Source organism: Acinonyx jubatus, chromosome C2, assembly GCF_027475565.1.
Source record: "Acinonyx jubatus isolate Ajub_Pintada_27869175 chromosome C2, VMU_Ajub_asm_v1.0, whole genome shotgun sequence".
NCBI classification, from domain to species: domain Eukaryota; kingdom Metazoa; phylum Chordata; class Mammalia; order Carnivora; family Felidae; genus Acinonyx; species Acinonyx jubatus.
This window is the reverse complement of record NC_069384.1, coordinates 1,677,298-1,698,818: the sequence shown is the minus strand read 5'-3', so window position 1 is coordinate 1,698,818 and position 21,521 is coordinate 1,677,298. Positions and strand designations below refer to the sequence as shown.

The 21,521-nt window shown below is 61.3% G+C and overlaps 1 protein-coding gene across 3 annotated transcripts in view; it reads left to right on the top strand.

The window, feature by feature from the left end:
• The window catches only part of SLX9 (SLX9 ribosome biogenesis factor), a 34,445-nt gene extending 15,068 nt beyond the window's left edge, over nucleotides 1-19,377 (top strand). Inside the window, exons 3-6 of one of the 3 annotated variants that reach the window (XM_027041431.2) lie at nucleotides 7,867-7,935; nucleotides 13,921-14,071; nucleotides 16,912-16,983; nucleotides 18,139-19,377. In XM_027041431.2, coding sequence (XP_026897232.1) covers nucleotides 7,867-7,935; nucleotides 13,921-14,071; nucleotides 16,912-16,983; nucleotides 18,139-18,262 — 416 coding nt within the window. In that variant the 3' untranslated portion in view covers nucleotides 18,263-19,377. The other 2 variants (XM_053220458.1, XM_053220457.1) reach the window with 2 other exon arrangements.
• Nucleotides 19,378-21,521: the final 2,144 nt, after the last annotated feature.

The window sequence follows — 21,521 nt, the reverse complement described above, 5'->3', positions numbered from 1 at the left end:
CCCCGACCGCTGTGCGGGCTCGGTGGTGGCCGCGGTCAGGGAGGGCGCGTGTGGTCTCTGGCGGGGAGCCCCCAGCAGGGCCTGTCCTTGCCCCACTTCAGGATCATGCCGGTGCCTGGTACACCGTGGAGGGGAGGCCAGAGCATGTTGTGTGCATGCTGCTTGGGTGGCCCTCGGGGCAGCTCGCCCGATGTCCCCTTTCTTCAGCCCCTGCCCGAGGGAGACTGACCTCGGCCTGAGCGTCCCAGGGCGGAGGCACCGCCTGGCGCAGGTTGGACTGTAGGGGTGCTGTCTGTAGGCCTCCTTCCCTGAGAGAAAGGGGCTCGTGGCTGTGAGCTGTTTGCCTCCATACTTGGAATCCAGCCGTCCTGCTCACTGTCCCTCTGGCGCCTTGTTATCTGGAGGGTTTCCCCCACCTGGTTCCTCCTGCCAGTGGCTTGGAGTTCGTGATGGACATGGGCCAGCTTGGCAGAGGTGAGGGGTTGCGGGAGAGCAGCCAGGAGGTACTCTGGTCATGCCGGGGGTGGGACAGTCTGCCCCGAGGAGAGCACGTCAAGACAGCCCCAGCCCCTCTGCCCCTGGGTCCCGGTCCCGCCCGGTGGTCTGGCGGGGCCCCCTTTGCGGCTGCAGAACCGAAACCAGCGGCTGCCCATCGGTCTTCAGTTCTGAAAGCAGGGACAGCCGGGTTATCCTGCGTCTTCACGTTAGAAGTTGGTCCTAAGGGTGTTGAATCTGCCCTTTTGACGCACACAACGGTTTGTGGCCTCTGGGAGTTCATCACTGGAGAGGTTTTTCATTAACAAAAAGGGTGCTTTAGCAGTAAAACTTGGTGGGTGTGTTTTTGTAAATATGTTGACGCGGCCTCTTTGGTTAATAATCTTGCCACTCTTCTCCCCACACGTTGTCTCTGATTAGAGCAATTTGTCCCCAATTTTTTTTGGTATCTTTGCTTTTTTTTTTTTTTTTTTTTTTAAGTCTGTCTCCTTATGGGGGTGCAGTGTAAGTCACGAAGAAGAGAGAGAAAGGAAGGGGAAGAAATCTAGCTGCACCATCCATAGGTGACCACCTGCCCCAGCCTTGCCGTGGTTCGGAGCACGGGCCTTCCCTGCGTGGCTGCATCTCTGGCCGCCTGGTGCTGGGCCAGTCCCCTCCCTCTGGGAGAGCCCACGGCGCTCGCCCACCAGTGGCTCCCTTCCTAGAGTAGGTGTCATGCCACTGCCCTCCCTAGTGGGTTGGGAGCGTGGCACATGCTAGTGTGGAGACTCAGTGCGGGGACTCCTCGCAGCCGTCCGCACCGCAGGCTTTGTTCCCACCCCGTGTGCGCTCATGGCCGGCCCTGGCCCCTCACTTCCCTGAGTGCCGGGCATGGTTGCCCATCAGCACGAGGCGACCTCGTTCCTCTGCAAGGCTATTGGGGTTGTCATGTGAGGGGATGTCGGGTCCCCCATCTTTGTGGATGCCGGTGAATGTCTTTGTAGACAAAAATGTAGCAGTGGAATTGCTGAGTCAGATGCACAGACATTTAAAAAACCAGTGAACAGTTTTGGGAGCTAGATGGCCCCTTTGCTCCCGGGTCTGCATCCCAAGGCCCTGCGTGTGGCCCCAGGTGTTGGTGCTGCCTCGGACTGGGGTGACTGGGGATTGGACACAAGGAGCCTATAAAACAATGAACGTCAATAGACGTCGCCTCATGGCTTTCTCAAGACGCTGCCCCGTGGGAGCTCCTGCTTGGCACCTGAGTGGGCCTCTGCCTCCGGTTGGAGCCGGCTGGTGCTGACCTAAGTCTCTGCTCACGTGAAGGGGGAGCAGTGGGGGCAGGTTTGTAAACCGTGCGCTTCCTTAGAAGTTCCATTAACCATGTTTCCGTATAAGCAGCCTTTTCCTGCACCTTATTTTTTAGGCTGTTTGTTTTTTTTATTGATTCAGGAGAGCTATTTACATAGGAAGGAAGAGGCCTGTTTTGTTATGTATAGGTGTCCCCTGTCACTCATGCTTTTTGAGTTTGTTCACATAACTTGTTGCAGAAGTTTTTAATTTGTGCATAGTCAAATCGGTGTTTTCTTTGTGTTTTGTACTCATTTGTGTTTTTGCAGTACTTTTATGGTTTTGTTTTTTATTTATGTATCTAATCAGTTGGGACCTTATTTTGATGTACGGAAGGACGGGACTGATTCCCCTGTTTTTCCCCCAAATCTGTGTCTTAGGTGTGGGAGTGTCGGTGTCCCGAGATGGCCTTGTCCACGGGGTTAGTCTCACCGACCTGCCTCAGAAGCGGTTCTGACACCTGCAGCTGCCTGTGCCCGAGCGTTTGCGCACGTTCATTGGTGCCGTGACAATAGCTTCCTGATGTCGTTTACAGGAAAACTAGTTATGTATTGACTCTCCTCCCAATTCCATGAGAGCAGAAGCCCTGTGAGAACGCATCAACCGTGTCCTCCCCGGACTCAACACCAGGAGCCCAGGGCCCGTCTTCCGCATGTCCCGCACGGGCAGCAGGCTGTGTCGGAGGCGGGCCACTGGGGTGCAGGCATGTGGGCGTGGCTGGGCTGGCCACACGGGCTCCTCGCTGAGCCCTGGTGACTTTGCACTTGGCCCCACGAGGCCGGTGTGCCGCAGAGGCGGTGCCCCTCTTACAGACGAGGAGACTGCTGTGCCGCTCCCCCGAAGAGCCGTGTCTCGCCAGAGGAGGGTGCGTCTTACCGTCAGCCTTTCCCGTCAGAGCAGCCCGTCCCTGCGTTTGTGCCCGCGCTTTCTCTCCGGGACGCCCGCAGTCGTGGTGTCTGTGCCTGAGCTTGCTGCCTTGAGGCTGGGGAGGCGACCCCCCTGGCCAGGAGGCCTCCTGTGCTCAGCATGGTCGGTGGGTTGGTTGTTGTAAGTATTGTTTTTAGGTTCCGGAGAATTGCTCCGAGCCTTGGGATGGGTGTGAACTGCTCACTGGGTCCCGAGGACGCCCTGGGCCAGCCAGGCCTCCCAAGCCTTGGTGTTCCCAGCACCTGCCGGAGTGAGCTCGGGTGGGCACCCGGGCTGGGGCGACGTGCCCCAGAGTGCACAGTTGCCGTCCCTTTGTCATGCGTCAGAAATGCTGCTGGACACCTCTCCCCCTCGGACAGGCAGCTGTAGCATTGACTCTGGCGGGGGTGCTTCTGGAGGTCAGGGCACACCCAGGATCGTGGCTCTGGAAGGGACTGGGGCCCAGGTTTGCATACGGTACTTTTAACCCCCCTACTGGACACCAGAGAGGCCGGCGTGATCTCACCCAGCCCCATTTTCCTGAGGCTGGTGTTTGTGCCGTCGTGGGTCACACAGAGCTTCTGCACGGAGAAGGCGACTGGAGGTTTGGTCTGCTTAACCCGCCACGAGGATCAGAACCGGGGCCACCCACGCCCACGCCGCACTCGGGCCTGTTGGCCTTGGTACGGCACGTGCTCGTTGGCCTCTCTTCGCGTGGTTCAGGGCAGGCTCTGCCCCTGGGCCTCAGCGTCTCCCTCAGTGAAACAGCACAGCCATAGGGCCTCACCCTCTAACCTCCGCCGGCACAGGAGTGAGGCTGACAGAGGTGAGGTGGGGGTAACCGTGAGCCATAGCAGAGCAGACCTCGGGGGGCTCTCTGGGGCTCTATCTGGAGCAGGAGTTCCTAGGGGGTGTGAACTGGTGCCCTGGGTCGCTGGCCCCTGTGGCAGAGGCCTTGTCAGTGTGTCCTTGAGGAGAACCCAGTTCAGCAATGCCGTGGGGCCACCGTTGGCCTGACTGGGATTCCCGTCCGCCTGGAAGAGGTGTCCTTACCCAGAGGGGTGAGGGCGGCCTGTCCAGCGTTGAGCCCAGGGGATCCCGGTGTGGGGCCGTGGCAGGGGCTTGGTGCTAGGAATGGAGAGAGGTGAGGGCTTCAGGGGTTAGTGGACCGGACAGGCCACCTCTGTGTCCCCCTGGGCATCCTCTGACCCATCTCAGCCTGTCCTCCTGGGGTGCGTCCCCCACGGACCGTGGTGCCAGCGTTCAGGGGCGTCCCCTTTCACAGCTGTTGGCTCAGGCCCCGGGGACACTCTGATGGGCAGACACCAACCGCAGGGACCTGGGCGCAGGGGTCAGAGCCGGTGCCGGAGAGGGTGTGTCTGGGGTTTGCCATAAGTGACCGAGGTGGGTGGGAGTGGGGGCAGCTGGAGCGCTCGTGGTTCTCCGCAGTGTCCCTCCTCTGCGTGTGTTTGAGAATCTCCGTTAACAAGGCTGGCACGGAGCCAGGTCCCCCGCCCCTGCCAGGACCTCTCTTCCTACAGTCCCGAGAGACACCCTCCAAGGTGGCCTCTGCTCCAGCTCCGACTGCGTCCAGGGACCCCGAGGTGCACCTGGGCAGCCGTCTTGCCTCGCCTGGTCTCGGGCTCTGGCTGCGCAGGCAGCCCTGACGCCCCAGATCCCACCTTCTCTGTGAAGCCTGTGCTTTCGCGGCTTCTCCTCAGGGCCCGTCCACCTGGCCCACCGGCCCCTGCGCCCGCCCTCTTATCGGTCTCTTTCCAGGCTGTAGCCTCAGTGCAGAACGCGGACTTCGTCCGGTCCTTGGGGGTTTGGGCTTCTGGAACCCTCTGGATGCCCTGGGTGGGGGGGCCCGGCAGGGACACTGAGGTGAGCAGGGCTTGTGGCGCCTGTCCCGGTGCCTGCCGCCCGTGCCCAGTGCGGCAGCATCTGTGTCCCTCCTGGGCGCGTGGGGCCCTCTGCCAGTGCTTCCGGATGGCTTCTGTGGGACCTCACTGCCCACACGCTCGGCCATCTCACAGGGCCCGTGTGTCTGGTTCCCGTTTCTCCGGTGCACGGGGAGGGGCTGCCGGGCGGAGGCTCCTGGGGCAGAGCAGGGTGGGGGCCCCGATGCAGCGTGGCCACGAGTCAGTCAGTCCTCCCTGGTCATAGACTTGTTTTTATTTCCAAGTTATTTCAAATTACGGCAAGTTGTAGGAGTGCGGGGAAGGTGTCTCCCTGAGCCTTTGAGGGCGAGCTGCCTACATGCCCCGCCGTCAGATGCTTCCCTGGGAGGCCACCCTCTTGCCTTCGCCTGTTGGATGTGCGGGTCACTTGGCCTCCGCTGCCCAGGCTCCTGCCCCAAACAGATGCCCCCTGACCCCACAGTGGGCACCGTCATTACCCCGTTTGTGGCTTGACATGGCAGTGGGACGTGTGGACCTCTTACCCCCCACCCTCAGAGGCCCCTGACGCCTGCACGAGGCTGCACAGATGCCCTCCCTGCCTCGCATCAGGCTCGCGCCTGGCGGCCGGACCCCATGGTGGGTACGGTGCCGGGCGCAACACGGATGGGGGCTGCTGGTTGGAGCAGTGTTGGTCCTGGGCGTCCACACCGTGCAGCCCCTCTGTTCACCCTCTCACACCCACCCCATTCTGAGCTGCTGAGGGTGACTGACAAGTCACAGGGCCTCTGCTCCCCAGGGGAGTGAGGGGTCAGGGCGGTGAAGAGAAAAGTAGGTCAGCTCCAGCACGTCCGGGAGTTTCGACACAAGGCCACGGCGTGCAGGGTCTTAGTCTTGGAGAAGGGATTAAATTCTCCCGGGAGTCTCGGGCTACGGGGTTTGTGCACGTTCCTGAGGTGACAAGTCTGTCTGACCGGTGCACCTCCTTCCTCCAGACAGAGCTTGTTTCTGGACTGTTGTGGCAGTGGCATCAGGGATCTGCTGTCATAGCAGGAAAATCTGCGTGGAGTGGAGATAAATTGGGAGATGTGCGTGTCCCACAGCACTGGCCCCGTGTGGAGCAGGCCCCGGGCTCCGCCGCGTTGTCCCTGGGGAGGCCCGTTGAGGCCAAGGCAGTGGAGCCAGCCTGGAGGCCGCTCTGTGTTTAGAGCAGGCCCGAGGCAGAGACCCTGGCTGCAGCGTGGGGCGTTGTCTGGCCCGGCGCCCTCCAGCCCACGTTTCCACACGCCGCAGCCCTGCCGTGGGGCAGAGAGCCGGCAGACCGTGTCCTCTCTGCTCCCGGAGCCTGGCAGTGGCGCTTTGCTGCTGCCCCCAGGTCAGGCAGCCCTCCTCTCCCTGGTCGGAAGAGTTTCAAAAGGGCGACAACGATCTCTCGGGCTTTGTGTCGTAAATCTACGGATCGTGCCGAGAGTTACCTGCTCTCCGCCCCACTGTTCACTCGAGGATGCGGAGGCTGAGGGGCTCGGTACCCAGTGAGAGGTCCCTCCTCTGGGGGGTGTCCTGTGGCCCGGGTGAAGTCCCGGCCCCGCCCATTTCCTGCCCTTAGAGGAGGAAGGGCCTGGAGAAGGGGAGTCCCAGCCCCGCGTGACGCGCCAGCAGGCACATCCTCGGGGCTACACGTGGCTTCTGCCGACACGGGCTGGCCATCTTCGTCTAGCTGGGAGTTCACGTCTGGTCAGCGTGGCACAGGCCCCAGTGGTGTCAGCTCTGCCACCACCCGCCCCCCCCCCCCGCCCCCGCATGTAGCTTTGGGGGCAGGGGCTCCTCTGTCTTGCCCCCATCCCGTCCACCTGCCGAGGAGGAGAGGGCCTCCCTGGGGTCAGCAAGACGGACCCGGGAAGCCTTGTGTCCTGCAGCCAGGGCCGTGTGTGATTTCTGAGCTCTCTGCGAAGCTTCACCTGTGCCCATGTGGCTCAGGGTTTATTCCAGTCTTGTGTCTCCGGGACCCTCCAGGACTGTGGTCCCCAGGGTGCTGGCCCGATGGGCTCAGCTGTCACGCTCCCTTCCGGTCGCACTCATAGTTCTGTGAGCGTTCCTCTGAGCCTGGGTTTTCTGTCCTGTGAAACGGGGCCAGTTCGTAGGGTTGTTGCCAGAGATGTGCCCTAAAGGGCAGCAGGTTTCTTCAGGCAATTAGTGAGGGAGTGTCACAGCTCTGCCCCCTTCCTTCGTGGGCCGTCCTGCCACCGCCTCGGCGCCTGGCAACTCCAGGGCTGGCTTCGCAGCTCCTGGGGGGCGTGGGCAGGCGGGCCTCCCGCACGGCTGGTGGTGGCAACGCGGTGCTTTGCGTTGTTCCCGGGAAGGAGGCCGCGCGTGTGGCTCCGACGGCTGGAGCAGACACCGCACCCAGGCCGCCCAGACGCCGAGCATCTACTCCCTCGCGGTGTGGAGGTTGAGATGCTGGGAGGGCTGGCTGGCTCCCCCTGGGACCCCTCTCCTGGGCGCACAGATGGCCATCTTTCTCGAGTCTTCTCGTCATCGTCCCTGTGCTTGTCTGTGTCCTGATCTCCTAGGAGGACACCAGGCACGTTGGACTGGGGTCACCCTACCTTCTCCCTCAGTCGCCTCATTGAAGATGTGTCTTCAAATACGGGTGCGTTCTGAGGTCCTGGGGATTAAGACTTGAACACGTGAATTTGGGGGACACAGTGTAGCCCACAGAAAGGGGATGTGCAGGCCCTCCTGGGGGACGAGGGAGGGGAGGCCAGGCTGGGCGAAGTCTTCATGCGGTGGGACAGCCGGCAGGCCCGGAGCTGGGGGAGCAGGAGCGAGTGCAGGGGAGGGGACAGCTGGCCCCCAGAGGAGGCGCTGTGTGAAGAGAAGTGGGTTTTTCTCACTACGGTGGCTGGATTTGGTGACAAGATGTGGGACCACCTCTTGCCTAGACTGGACTCCCCTGAGACCCCTTGGCTTTGAGCAGCGCCTGTGCAGAGAAATTCCAGACAGTGGGGCCTGTGCGGCTCGGGGGCACAGGCTTCTGCCTGGCCAGAAAGTGCGTGTCTGCTCGTGAGCTGTGTGGCATCTCTGGGCCTCACGGCCACATGGTGGCCCGTCCTGGAGGCCATCCCGGAGTCAGGGCGGGAGGGTTTGCTGCTGAGGCCCGCCTGCGGGCCTCAGAGGGACACTGCTGCAGGGCTCCCTCCCGACACGCGCTCCACTCACCCCATGTGCTCTGTCCCAGGTGCGGACGCCCGGGCCATTTTGCCCAAGAAGGAGAAACTGAAGCTGAGGCGTGAGAGGTGGCTGCAGAGTAAGTACCTCCCTCGCCTCCCGGCTTGATGCCCTCCCCCAGACGGTCCCCGTCCTCCCTGCACCTGCCGCTCTGGGCTCCTCGCGGCGTCGGCTCGTCAGCACGCAAGCGATCCTGCGTGTCGTGAGTGTGTCACCTCAGAGCCACTCAGGGTGTCCGTGAGGTCACCTTCCTGCCAGTGGTGACCTTCCGGACTTTTCTGCGGGCCGCGGCCGCGCGGTCCTTCTCTCTGAGGGCCTCCAGCGGCCGCCTCGCCGCACCCGGTGCCTCTCTGCCCACCAGTCGCCTTTTGGAAGACGGGGTTATTTTTCGTGATGCCGAGTGCTCACTGATGCTCTTCTGAAGGTTTTCTTGTGAGGATTGCTTTGCAATTTGTTTCTTATCGCACCTTTTGAGTATGATTCTGTTGACTTTTGAAAATAATTTGTGATACCCTGTGTATTCTCTCGTGGTTAAAGTTAGTTTTCGTTGGAAGTATCTTTTGTTTATTTTGAGAGAGAGAGAGCGCATGTGTCTGGACACACACGTGTGTGGGGGAGGGGCAGAGAGATAGAAGCAGAGCAGGGCGGAGCAGGCTCTGTGCTGTCACCGGGACCCTGAAGTGGGGCTTGGACCCTTGACCCTGGGATCAGGGCTTGAGCCGAAATCAAGAGTTGGATGCTTAACAGCCTGAGCCATACAGGCGCCCCTCCTTGAAGGTTTTAAAGAAAATATACTTCTTAAATTTTCTAGAGAAATTTGCCTGTTTCTCCCACAGTTATTTTACTTTTTGGTCACTTTGGGGAAGTTCCTTAAGGAAGCGATTCATTCATTGATTTTCTTTGTCACGGTTCTTGGCACGGAGACGTACAGATATCCTCTGCGTACCAGATTTGGAAAACTGTTAGACGGTGGCCACTGGGACCCTGCACGTGTCTGGGCTGCAGCGTTGAGCTGATGTTTAAAATTTTCTTCCCGTGCTGGTCGGTGTCTTTGTCTCACTGCTTGGGTCAGTCTTGGCCACCTGTAGTTTCCCGTAAAACATCTTCTCTAATCCGATCTCTGCCCTCACTAGCAAAGGGCTGCAGGCCCCTCGTCATCAGAGCCCCTGTTCGCTGTCCTGTGTTTGCACCCGTCTTCCATCTCTTCCGTCCCGGGAGTCAGTTCCTGTATTCGCGTGTTACTTCTACTTTCTCTGGGTCTGAATTCTCAGTTTCTGTTGTTTTAACACACTGTTCTTTCTTTCTTTGAGTTTGAGTTACTTAGCTCGTTTGTCTTACAGTTTTGTTCAGGAACGGCGGGCTGTGGTGGTGCCCACGTCACCCCACTCGGTCTTACCTAGTATTCTGTCATGAAAAATGTCACGCAAGAGCAGGGGGAATGTTTCGGGGAAACCTGAAACCACCACCTCGGTTTTACGTGGACACTTCTTTTTTCCCACGTCTGCTCGTCTGTCCACCACCCTCATTCTGTGCACATTCCTGAGTGGCAGACGTCAGCACGCTTTCTCCCAAATAGTTCTACGGTTCAGCGTCTGTTGATGGTTTTTCATTTTTATTTTGAGGTGAAATTGGGTGCAGTGAAGTGCCAGGCAGCGATTTGTGACCACTGCGCACACGTGTGCAACCAGAGTCCCTTTGAGACACAGAAGGCCACCGTCACCGGCGAGTCCCCGTGCGCCTTCCCACGCAGTCCCCTCGCTCCGCATTCTCGACTACCCTGCAGGTGACCCCTGTCTCATTTCTTTGGAGTCTCACTAGATTTTACTGCTCTAGACGTCACGTACGTGGAATCTCGTAGAAGTAACAAGCGAATACAGGATACTCTCTTCGTGTCTGGATTTCTTTGCTTCACGTGGTGTTTTTGAGAGTCCTCTCTGCTGAGCACAGCTATGGCCCGTGCCCTTCTGTCGCCGAGAAGGATTTCTTTATCTGGATGTACTCTTTGCTACCCACTTTCCTACAGACGGACACCTGGTCTTTTTCTCTTTTTAGCTACCGTGAAAAAGGCTGTGAACATTCTTCACAGGTCTTTTTGTGGAATATGTTTTCGTTTCTCTGGGATGAGTAGTTGGGAATGGAACGCGGGGTCATAGGGCAGGTGTATGTTTAGTTTAATAAGCAGCTGCCAGACGTTTCCTAGAGTGGTTGTACACTTACGCTCCCACCGGCCGCGGAGGCGCGTTCCGCCTGCGCCACGGCTCTGCCAGGGCGCAGCGGCGTCCGAGTGCCAGGCAGGGTGTCAGCCGCTCCTCGTGGCGTTGGCGCGCCTTACCGCCACCGGGCGTTTCACCGGCCGCTCCCGCTTGCACGGCATGTCCGGTCGTGTGTGGTTTCGTGAGGCTCTTTGCCTTCTGTTCCTGAGCTCCAAGAATTGTTCTTACGTCCGGGAGGCCAGCCCTGGGTCAGGTACACGTGTTGCGGATTTTCTTCCAGACTGTGACTTTCCTGTTCATTCTCCTGACAAGTTTATTGATTTGAGAGACAGACCGCGCGAGTGGGGGAGGGGCAGAGAGAGAGAGAGAGAGAGAGAGAGAGAGAGAGAGAATGAATCCCACGCAGGCTCCACGTTACTCGAACCCACCAAACTGTGAGGTCGTGACCTGAGCCAAAATCGAGTCGGACACTTAACCGACTGAGCCACCCAGGCGCCCCAATGATTTAAAAATTTTTATTTTAGAGAGCGTGCATGCGAGGGGCAGAGAGAGGGAATCTCAAGCAGGCTCCACTCGGCGCGGAGCCCAGTGCGGAGCTCCATCCCATGACCCTGAGTGATCTGAGCCAAAACCAAGAGTCGGATGCTCAACCGACTGAGCCACCCAGGTGCCCCATCAGGCTAGTTTTCAATTAAACCATTTAGGATAAAGGAGTGACAGTCTCTGGGAACCTTCCAGAGCCAGCCAGGGGGGAGCGGTAGGGGCAGGAGGAGCCTCCTACCTACCCCCAAAACACTCACAACTTGCTGCTCTAGACCACATAGTTGGTAGAATGGACCTTTCCCTGTCCGTCTTTGCTTATGAGTGGGCCGGCTGTGAGACTGTTCCTGGGGGACAGGCATCAGCGTGTGGTCTGTCAGGCCCAGCACCCCCAGAAGGGTTTACTTGGAGAGAAGTCCGCCAAGGGGGCTATCTCCAGCCTAGGTACAAAGATGTCGGAGCCCGTGAGGGGAGGGGAGGCCCCGACCCGCCTGCCTGGAAGGGAGAAGGGTGGCTTCGACGCCAGAAGAGGGCATGGCAGGGTCCAGGCCTCGGAGGACACTCCGGGGGGGCACCTCTGCCTCCCTCCCTGTGCGGCCCCGTCTCTGGCTGGGAGACGGGAGCGACCCTGGGGCTCAGCGCAGAAGCAGGGGAGAGCCGGCTGGGCGGGGACCGTGGGGACGGCGGCGAGGTCGCCCCTGCCGAGAGCTGCCGGCCTGGAGCGCCTGTGCTGAGCCGGTTGGCACGGAACTGACACCCCCTTAAATTCACTGTTCTCACTCCCTGAGCCCCTGGGCTGGAATGAAAGGGCACCCAAATCTGAGGATAAGGTAATGTTTCAGCCCCACGTGGAAAAGTTACAGAGCTGTTTAGGTAACACGGGCAAAGCCGAAGACCGCATTCACTGCCAAGTTCCATACGGGGGTAATCGCCGGCTGGTGGTGCAAGATTAAAGTCGCACACATTTTTGTATTTACCTGGGGTGTGTGTGTGTGTGTTCGTGCGTGTGTATGTGTGTGCACGCGTGTACATCAGTGCCTGGCGCCTGTGTTTTCTGGCTTTACGTTTCTGTTTTATTTGTCGTGTTTCGTTGTTGCTTAGTTTTTGGGACAGCAGGTGGAAGGCTGCCCCTTCACACCTGCCCGGTGACGCCACACTGTTGGGATTTCTGTCACTTCACAGTTTGCTTCAGTGTCCGGGAGGCCCACTGTCTTGTTGCTTGTTCTTTTAAAAAACGTTTGGCTACTCTTACCATTCAGTTCTTTTAAAAACGAGATTTGGGGGTGCTTGGGTTGCTCAGTTGGTTGAGCATCCGACTCCTGATTTTGGCTCAGGTCATGATCTCCTGGTTGAGATCAAGCCCTGCATTGGGCTCCACGCTGAGCCTGCTTGGGATTTTCTGTCTGTCTCTCTCTGCCCCTCAACTGTTTGTGTGAGTGTGCACACCTGCTCTCTCTCTGTCTCTCTTAAAATTAAAAAAAAAAAAAAAAAAAAAAAATCTAGGGGACGCCTGAGTGGCTCAGTTGGTTGGGCATCCGACTTCGGCTCAGGTCCGACTTCGGCTCATGGCTCGTGAGTTCAAGCCCCATGTCGGGCTCTGTGCTGACAGCTTGGGGCCTGGAGCCTGCTTTGGATTCTGTGTCTCCCTCTCTCTCTGCCCCTAACCCACTTGCATTCTGCCTCTGTCTGTCTCAAAAAAAAAATAAACATTAAAAAAAATTTTTTTTAAAAAATAAGATTTGGAATTAGTTTGGTGGGTTGATTGGGCCCGCCGAGCTCTGCCCTATGGGTTCTCACTGCCGCCCACCCTCCCTAGGTGCTGAACTGCCCATGACGGATTGGTGTGGGGCTTCTGATGTTTTGCCAGAGAATATGAGGTTTCTGGTAGATAATCTCCTGCCAAATTAGAGAATGTCCTTCCGTTCATGGCTGTATTATAACTTTTACGGTGAGTGGATAGTGAGTTCTTTTTTGTTTAATTTAATAAAAACTTTTTAATGTTTATTTTTGAGAAAAAGGGAGAGAGTGAGCGGAGGAGGAGCAGAGAGAGAGAGGGAGACACAGAATCGGAAGCGGGCTCCAGGCTCCTAGCTGCCCGCACAGAGCCCGACGCGGGGCTTGAACCCACACACTGCGAGATCGTGACCTGAGCTGAAGTCGGACGCTTAACCGACTGAGCCGCCCAGGTGTCCCCAGGATAGTAAATTCTTGCATCTTCCTTTTGGCATTTCTTATAGCGATGGTGGCCTTTCTGTTGAAGCAGACCGCTGCAGACCCCCTGGCAGACGTCCCTGCGTCGAATCACCCTTGTGCGCCTCGGACACGCTCCAGCTAGTTAACACGTGTTACTAATTTAAAGCACTTCCGCTTGGATTTGCTAACGTCTGCGCAGCCGTGTGTAGGTGTCTTCCCCGGAGCCTCGGGCCTGTGCCCTGCTGCCCTCGGTCCCGGCACCGGTCTGTCAGCACGCCCGCCCTGGCCTTTGCAGCCGTCCTAGGATGTTTGCCTCCCAGAGAAGCGGCGCCTGGTTAGATGGGACCTCAGTAAATTGTTTATCCTCTCCCTGGCAGGATGGGAAGTACCGACCTGTCCCCTTGTGATCCTGACGGTCCGGAGCGTTGAGGGGCGGCCATCCTTGTCCCCCGGAGCCCAGCTCTTCGGGGCAGGGAGAGCAGCCTCACTCCCCAGGGCCCCCTGGGCTCTCTGGGACCCCGGTTGGGGGCAGCTTGCGTGTCTCTGACTTTGGAGCAGGCGGGGTGGGCTCTTCAGAGCTGGCCCCGGACAGCCGAGGGACTTTGGGGTGCGAGGCGCTGCCCTGGTGCCGTGGGCTCGGAGGGGGCCGGCTCCTGTGTCTGTGGACGGAGCCTCCCTTAGTGCTTGTCCCTGGCAGGAGGGTGCTTGCAGTTTCTAGAAACGACTTCTGTGCAGAGGCTTCCTGGGGCCCCACTATATCAACTCCCCTACATGGGGACGCACTTCCTCCCTCCTGGTCCCGAGAGGCACTTGGAGAGCACAGGAGATGTGGCCCTGCCGTAGGTGACTCACTGTTTAAATCCTTGTCCGTTTGCCCGCTTCTGACCGCACATCCCTGCTCCTGCCCCCAAAAGGCACAGGCCGCCGTGCTAGTGTCCCTTTTCAGAAGGAGAAGGCCTCCGTGCCTGCAGCTCAGTCTCGTCATTCTGCCATCAGGAATTGTGCCTCTGTGACGGGGTGCCGGCCTGCCCCCGGGCTCCCGGGGTGCCGGCAGGAAGGAAGCTGCCCAGCCTTCATTCTCTGCTTCTCTCACTGACCTCACGTCTCCTCTTCCCCAGAGATCGAAGCCACAAAGCTGGCCGAGCAGAAGCGCAAGGCAGAGCGGAGACGGAGGGCCACGGTGGTGGTGGGGGACCTGCAGCCCCTGAAGGACGCCCTCCCTGAGCTGCTGGAGCTGGAGGCCGGTGGCCGGCGGCCGCATTCTGCAGGGTGAGTGTCTGTGTGCGGCTGCCTCGGGAGCTTGAGGCTGCGAGGCCGGGCCGGGGGCCAGAGCGGGAGAAGAAATGGTGGAGGGGAGGGGTAGGCAGGCAAAGGCCCCAGAGAGGCCTGGCCCGGTTGTTGATGCAGAAACGCTTGCTTCCACGGACCCAGCCGTGAGGTCAGCAGGTGGTGGGGCCTCCCTTGGCCAGCATGTCGAGGAGGGGCGCCTGCCGGCCGTTTAGGTCTCAACGGCTTCGCCAGGAGGGCTGCTGCATGGGGGGCGGGGTGTCCCTCCTGTACCGCTGCTGGGCTCTGTTCCCCGTGTGCCCTCTGCTTCACTCCCCAGAGACGCAGCCTGGCACCGTGCCCCCTGCCTCTGGTACCCCGTCCGAGACGCACACGTCCCGGTAGCGCTTCCTGCTGCCCTGCTCTGCGTGCTCTAGAGAAGCCGGTCCCTCTGCTGTCCCCTCCCCGCTCACAGGCTTGAGGGCGGGGGGCGTCAGGCCGTGTGCTCAGGGCCACTTGGCTGTAGAGCCGGAAGCTCCCAGGCCACCTCCTGGGATGGAAGCACCTAGAGCATTCGGTCCGGCAAGGAGTCGGGTGGCCATCACCCCCGCAGCCGCAAGCTTTGCCTTGGGTCCCTGTACTCCCTCCCGCCCGGTTGTGCCTGGCCGGGAGCCCCCAGCCCCATCTCGCCAAGAGCAGGCCCAGCCCATCCGCATTCATCACAGGAAGTGTCCGGGCCTCTTCCTGGCCTTCTGTGGCCGGATTCCTCGGAGCCCGGGAGGAGGCCGTGCTGCTGGGGTTAGGTCCCCCCGGTGGGTGACTTCAGAGGGTGTGGACGGCACAGATGGCTCCGTGACTGCTCTTGTCCCCACTCTCTGGGCAAGTCCCAGAGTCTGGGTCGGACAGGACGTGGTGTGGGGATGGCCTTGGCACCCTGGACACCCAGACCTGAACGCAGGGGTCCCCAGGCACCCACTGGGACACCCTGACCGAGGCCCCGGGCCACTCCAAGCTTGTTCCACATCCGTGATGTGGCCTCCCGGGGCGATGGCGGCAGGGAGCCCGGGGCTCGGGGCTTTTGGAGCATGCCTATCCCTGGCCGTGTCCCAGCCTCCATCCGCGTGGGCACCACAGAGGGCTCCAGCACACGGACGGTCGACAGTCCTGCTGCTCCTTGGGAAGGTTAGCTTCTCTAGAAATCAGTTCTCTGGGCAAGAGAGTGTCAGGTGAAGGTCGTCTTTTCCGTTCTGACGAACCGGGTGGGGAGCCCCATGCAGCCGAGCCACTGGGCCAGCGGGCACAGGGGCGAGGCTGCCCATCCGCGGGACTCCCGTCGGGTCCGGGTGGCCTTGGCCACGTCTTGAGGCTGCTGCCGCCGCTACCCTGGAGCGGCCCCCGGCTGGTGGCTGCTGCTGGAGAGCTGGCTAGAGGTGGCAGCACGGCTCCACTGGCCCCCCCCCCCCCCCCCCCCCGCCCCGCCGGGTGGATTCGGGTTCGCTCGCCGGGCTGTGGGTTTACGCAGGAGTCTGCGTGTTCCCACCGGTGTCGTTTGGTGTTTCTTCCACACACTTGGTTTCCGAGGCCCCTGGGGGCCGGGCGTGCCCTGTGGGCTCACCCGTGGCAGGGGAGTGACAGCGGTGAGGGTGGACGTGCCGGGGGTCACCCGCCTTGGGACTGCGGGCCTGGCTACCCGGAGTTTGCCAGGAAAGCATTTGCCTGTTCGACAGGGAAACTGAGGCTTCAGGGCTACAGTGGTTTTCCCAAGGTTTATGCTGGGTCAGCCGATGTCCAGAGCCACTGCCTCCAGTGCTGGTGAGGCTGGGGTCACCTGTGCGGGTACCTGAGCAGCGAGCCAGGCTGTGTGCTCTGAGCCGCACGGCATTCCCGCCGGGGGTGGGGGTGGTCTCAGTCCAGCCACCATCTGCCGTGCTCGGTCTGCAGCCAGAACCAAGCTCGGAGGCCACGAGTGAGTGTCTGCCCTTCTACGAGCTCTCTGCCTTGGTCATTTCAAAGCAGACCAAGGCCGGGACCTGTCTGGACAGAGGGGACAGGACTGGGGGGTTGGCTGGGTTTGTGCTGGGGTGTTGGCTCTGCTCACCCCGATGGCCTTGGGGATTCACCCTGTCTGCCTTTGTCCGCAGGACGGGAGCCTCCCCCCGGGAGCTGCTTACCGGGGTCCTAGCCGTGCCCTGAGGCTCGGTGACCGTCTTGGCCTCCCACCTTGCTAGGGGGGTCACCTGGCCCACGGACACCGAGGGGACTCCCAGATGTGTCTCTGCTGGCAGAGCTGGAGGGCTGTGGGAAGCATCAGTGGATTTTACCATTTTACAGACCTTGGGTGGCCCAAGGCCTGGGATGCCAGCCTGTTCTGCGAGGGGTCTGCTCCCGGGTGAATGCAGGGTCAGCAGCGAGAGGAGCAGAACCGAGGTGGCCTGGGGCAGAGGGTGACTCGGGAAAGCCTGGCCGTAGGCTCGGAGTCTGGGACGGGCCCTTGGGGATGCACGTGGCCGTCTTGGCGGCCCTGCCTGAGAGCGGGCACTCGAGTCAGCGTGAGTGAGAGGAGAGGCGGGTGCAGGTGCTCTCTTAGGCTCAGGAGACAGGTCTTTCATTCATATTTTATCAGAAAACATGAATAAGGAATGAGGCCTTCTGGTCTAGAGGCTAAATTTAGGTGTTGGCTCCCGGGCTCTGGTTTTCTCGCCCTTCTTGCCGCCCGCCACGTAGACGTGTCTCTTGGTACCGGCTCTCCAGGGAGGTGGGCTGCGCTGGGTCCTGTGGGGAGTCCCACGGTGAGAAGGGGTCCAGGGTCCCCACGCTGACCTGCTTCTCTGTGTCCCCAACAGGGTGAGGGTGAGCAGGAGGCCCCGGCCCGCCGAGTTGAGCCGCATGAGTGCCGCGCAGAGGCTCCAGCTCCTGTGAGTAGGGCCCACCCCCAAATGGGGCCCCGCCGCTCCCACCCCCTCCTCCCGTCATGCCCCCCGTGCTGTCCGGTGTCCGGCCCGGGTCCGCTCGGGCACCGCGGACTGCTTGGCGTGCAGCAGCCTGTTTCCAGCTGGGCTGGGAGCCCCTTCCGTGGGCAGCAAAGGGAGCGGAAGCTACCAGAACCAGCGCTGCCAGCCCTTAGGGGGTCCCCGTTGGAGCCCAGGGCCCCCGGCCATCCCGGGCATCGGGAGCGGACACCTGGCTTGGGCAGTCGGTCCAGAGGGGGCGGTCTCCCTGACGACAGCCAGGAAGGCACCTTGAGGTTTGGCCTTGCCTGTCCTGTGCCCCCACCTGCCCCAGGCCGGGCGGCCCCTGCTGCGACACATCCCCCCCCGCCCAGACTGTTTCTGGAACTGCCATCCTGAGGTTTCGGACCGGGTCCCCTTAGTTTCCGTGCAGAGGTGACGTCCCCCAAGGATGCCCACCAGACTCGAGCTGGCCCTGGCGCATCTGAGAGGGGCTGGCTGGGCTCAGAGACCGGCGGGGGGGAGGGCGGCAGCCACCACCTGGACTCGGGGGGGCCCCGGACCCCCACCCCCGGAGGAAGCCGTCCCGTCTCCCATCGCACCTCTGTCGCCACGGCGCCCTCTGCGAGAAGGGCCGGTCTCGGGCTGGCGGGTGTGGAGCTCCCGCTCCTCCGTGACTGCGGATTCAGCAGAGCTGCGGGGAGGGGGAGGGCGCCTCTTATGTAAGGCCGCCTGTGCAGGCCGCGGGCAGGCTCTGCCTCCCCACGTTTGTCAGCTTCCTCCTGCTTTGAGTCACAGCTCCCCACGAAGGCTGGGATGGGGGCCCAGAGCCCACTCCCTGGAGGAGGGGCCGGTGTCCCGGACCCATGGGCACGTACAGTCCCTCCTAGTGCCGCCACCCCCCCCCCCCCCCCCCCGCCACCTCCCCGTGGTGACCCTTAGGCCCCAGGTGCTCTGTCCCGGGGTAACCCCTGGCCTGGCCCGCCCGCTCCAGTGTCCAGCCCCGCCCGAGGTGCCTGAGTATGGAGTGGCTGAGGGGAGGCGGTGCCGGCGCCCGTCCCTAGCACCCCACACCGAGGTGTGTGGGGGTTCGCTGACCCGCTCTGATCTCCGTTCTTTCAGCGAGGAAGAAAGGGCCCGGTTTCGGGAGCTGCTGGCCAGTCCGTCCTACAGGGCCAGCCCCCTGCTGGCCATCGGGCAGCAGCTGGCCCAGCAGATGCAGCTGCACGGCGGCGGCCAGCTCTGACCGGTCTGGAGGCGTGCCGTGAGCCCCGAGGACCCGCCCCTGCCGTCATCGCCTTGAACCCGGCGGCAGTGCCCACCGTGAGGATGAGCTGTGGCGTGACCTCGGGCAGTGGGCCTGTGGGCTTCCTTCCAGGCTGCTCTTGGGCTTTTCTGGGCCGGCCGACTGGGATGGCACGACCTACCGCCCGGCAGGCGTCAGGATCCCGAGACGCGGCCACGTTGCTCCGTGCTTCGGGGGCGCTTGCCGCCCTCCCGGTTTCCGGGGGCTCGGATGGAACATCTCCCGTCTGCTTCTCCCGTTTTGTCTCCGTGCCGCTCCCCCGGCCCTCTCCCCGCTGTGGCCCCGAGCCCAGGTTGCTCCCCTCCACCTGCTCTTGTGGTTAAGGGGAGCAGGGCCGCTGCTGTCCGTCAGCCTGGACATGGGGCACAGGCCTGGTCCCGCCCTGTGGCGGCTGACCCGAGAGCAGGATGGGTATTTATTGTGAGAAGCCTGGGGTTTGGAGGCCGGACTGTGGGAAATCAGACTTAAACCCTTGATTCGAGGATGTGGAGGGGGCTGCTCTTCTGGCCAGAGGGCCCGAGCTCGTGGATGTGCGGCTCAGAGGCCTGGGCCCCCGCGGCGGCAGCTCTGGGCCCAGGACGGGGCCTGGGTACCAGTGCCCCTCACAGGCGGGCGACAGCCTGGGCGTGCTGCCTCTGCGTCCGGGCGCCAGGCCAGTCTGGGCCCTGTGGCTGATCTGTCCCTGACCTCTAGTGGCGTGGCCGCCGTGCTCACGACACACAGACACCTCAGCAGTGTCCGCCGAGCCTGTCCAGGAACGGATGGCTGAATGGAATCGGATCCTGGACCCCTTCTCTGCACAAGAGCACACGGTGTGGACACATCACAGGGATGGGACACAGAAGGGACAGATAAGACCACAGAGGCTGCAGGTGGCAGCCGAGTCCCCTCAGCCAGAGGTCAGCGTGGTCATGTCGCCAGGACCGCCAGGCCCTAAGGGACGGTACGGTCTTGTTCTCAGCACAGAAACCAATTCTCCGTAAGTGAGACAAGCTGTTTACAAAGTGGTATTTGTGACAAACTCGTTTCTGCAATAAAATCACTGCTGGGAAAAAGAGTGGGGCACTGGCCGCCCGGGAGATGGCGCGGATGCCTGGGCGTTTCCCCATCACGCCTTTCTGTGTTGTCTGCGTTTGGTGACAGTGGCCGCAAGGCTCTTCTTACGTGTTGTCTGAGGAGAAAATCTCCGTCCTGGTCCCGCAGCAAGTCCCGTCTGACCACGGCTGGGCCTGCTCGCCCCCTCGTGCCCTTATCAGGCCCTCCCCCTCGGCCGCTCTGAGAGCACGAGCTGTGGGTAAGGGAGAGGCCGGAGGGAGGCTGGGTGGGCTCCCCGCGAGGAGGTGAGGTCCGTACGCTGCCCCTTCGGCCGACCTCAGGACTCACCCCAAGGAAATGGGCTGAGAAACCTCAAACGTGTGGGGACAACCCCCCCTCCCGAGCAGAGTACCGGACCCCAATGACGGCTGCTGCTCAGATGATCTGGGGCTCGTGGGGTTGGAAACGGGAGCTCCAGTCCTGCAGGCGCCCCCCTGGGTGTGGCCCCCCGGGTGTGGCCGGACGCCTGGCCTGAGCGGGACGGGAAGCTTCCAGCCACCGCTCTGCCATGTGTTGCAACGGGCGTGAGTTACTGGGTGGTGAGTTTAGGTGGAGACACGGAATAGACCAGTACTGTTTGTGCATCTTAAACCCTGTGCGCTTCGGGCGCTTGGGCCGACGGCTCTGGGACCTGCCTTCAGGGCCCTCGCGGAGCGCTGGCTGGGGACTGTGTCCTTAACTAGGCGCACCGTGGGCCCCACAGAGCTGGCCCGTGTCCCTACCCCCCCGTGCCTATTGTCCAGGTGCACAGCACCAGAACCAGTGGGGGAGGGGACAGAGAACATGCCGCCTAAGCACAGTGCCAGGCTGGAGCAGTGAGCCCGTTGTAGGCCTTGTCCCTCTGAGTCCAAGGGCTCCTCTCCAAGCCCCTGACTGTCCCTTTTCCCTGATGGGCCCTGCCTGCCCTGTCCCCAGGCTCACCTCTGAAGCTTTCCCTGGTGAGGAGGCCAAGGGACCGTTACCTCCCCTGGCCCCCAGCCAGAAATCTTCAAGACCCCCTTTTGCACTCCCGTGACCCACCTGGATCTGCCTTCCCCATTAAACACCCCCCTCTTTCTCTTCCCTTCTTGTTGCTACAGTTGCTGTCCCATTCTTTTGGTGGACATGTGTATCAGTTACCAACTGCTGTAATCGCCGAATAACGAACGTTCCCCAAACACATACAGCCGGGTGTTTTCCCCACAAGTCTGGGCCAGGCTGGACTCTTGCCTGAAGCACCCGCTGAATTTGTTTCCTAGGTAACAGATTACCAGACACGTGACTTCAAGCTCCAGAAGCCTATTCTCTCCTGGGAGGCTGGAAGTCGGGTCGGTGCTGGCAGGGCCATGCTGCTCCAGAGACCTCCACGTGGGGGGACTTCTTTGCCTTTTCCAGTATCTGCGGTTTGCCAGTGACTCCGGCGTCTCTAGGCTGGTGGCCGCCCAGGGACTCTCCTTGTCTCTGCCTTCACATGCACCGTGGGTCGGGGCCCACCCTCCTCCAGAATGATCTCAGCTTAATTAACTCATTGCACAGATTCCATTTCCAAATACAGTTACGTTCTGAGGCTCCAGGAAGACGTGAATCTGTGGAGGTGCACTCGGCCAGGAGGCTGGTCTGGGCACCAGGGTTCTCAGAACCCCCAGCTGAATAGAGGGTGCACGTCCAGAGTCCAACACCGCTCGTGAGGTGGGGCGGGGGAGCGCTGGGCGTGGGGAGACTGGGGCGGGGTGTTGACACAGGAGAGGGGACAGCAGAGCTCTGAGCAGGAGCTGCGTGCGGGCTGGGCTTCCTTATGTGGTGGAGAGGGTCCCCCTCCATGCCACGCCACCCCATGCCACGCTGTGTTCTCCCTTCCTGCACGTGCTCTGCCCCGTGTTTCCCCCTCGTGTTCTCTGTGCTTTCTTTCCCGGGGATCGAAACTCCAGGGCAGCGTTTGCCCTGACCGCTTGGGTCGGCGTCACCCGGGGCTGTGCAGCCTAGTGGCAGCACATCGGGTGAATGAATGTCTGAGTGGATGTGTGAGGGGCAGGACGCGGTGGGCCTGTGTGGGCCCAGGTGACTAAGCCCAGGGTCTCCACGTGGTGTCCAGCTGCGGGGGGGGGGGCGGGTTTCCTCAGGACCC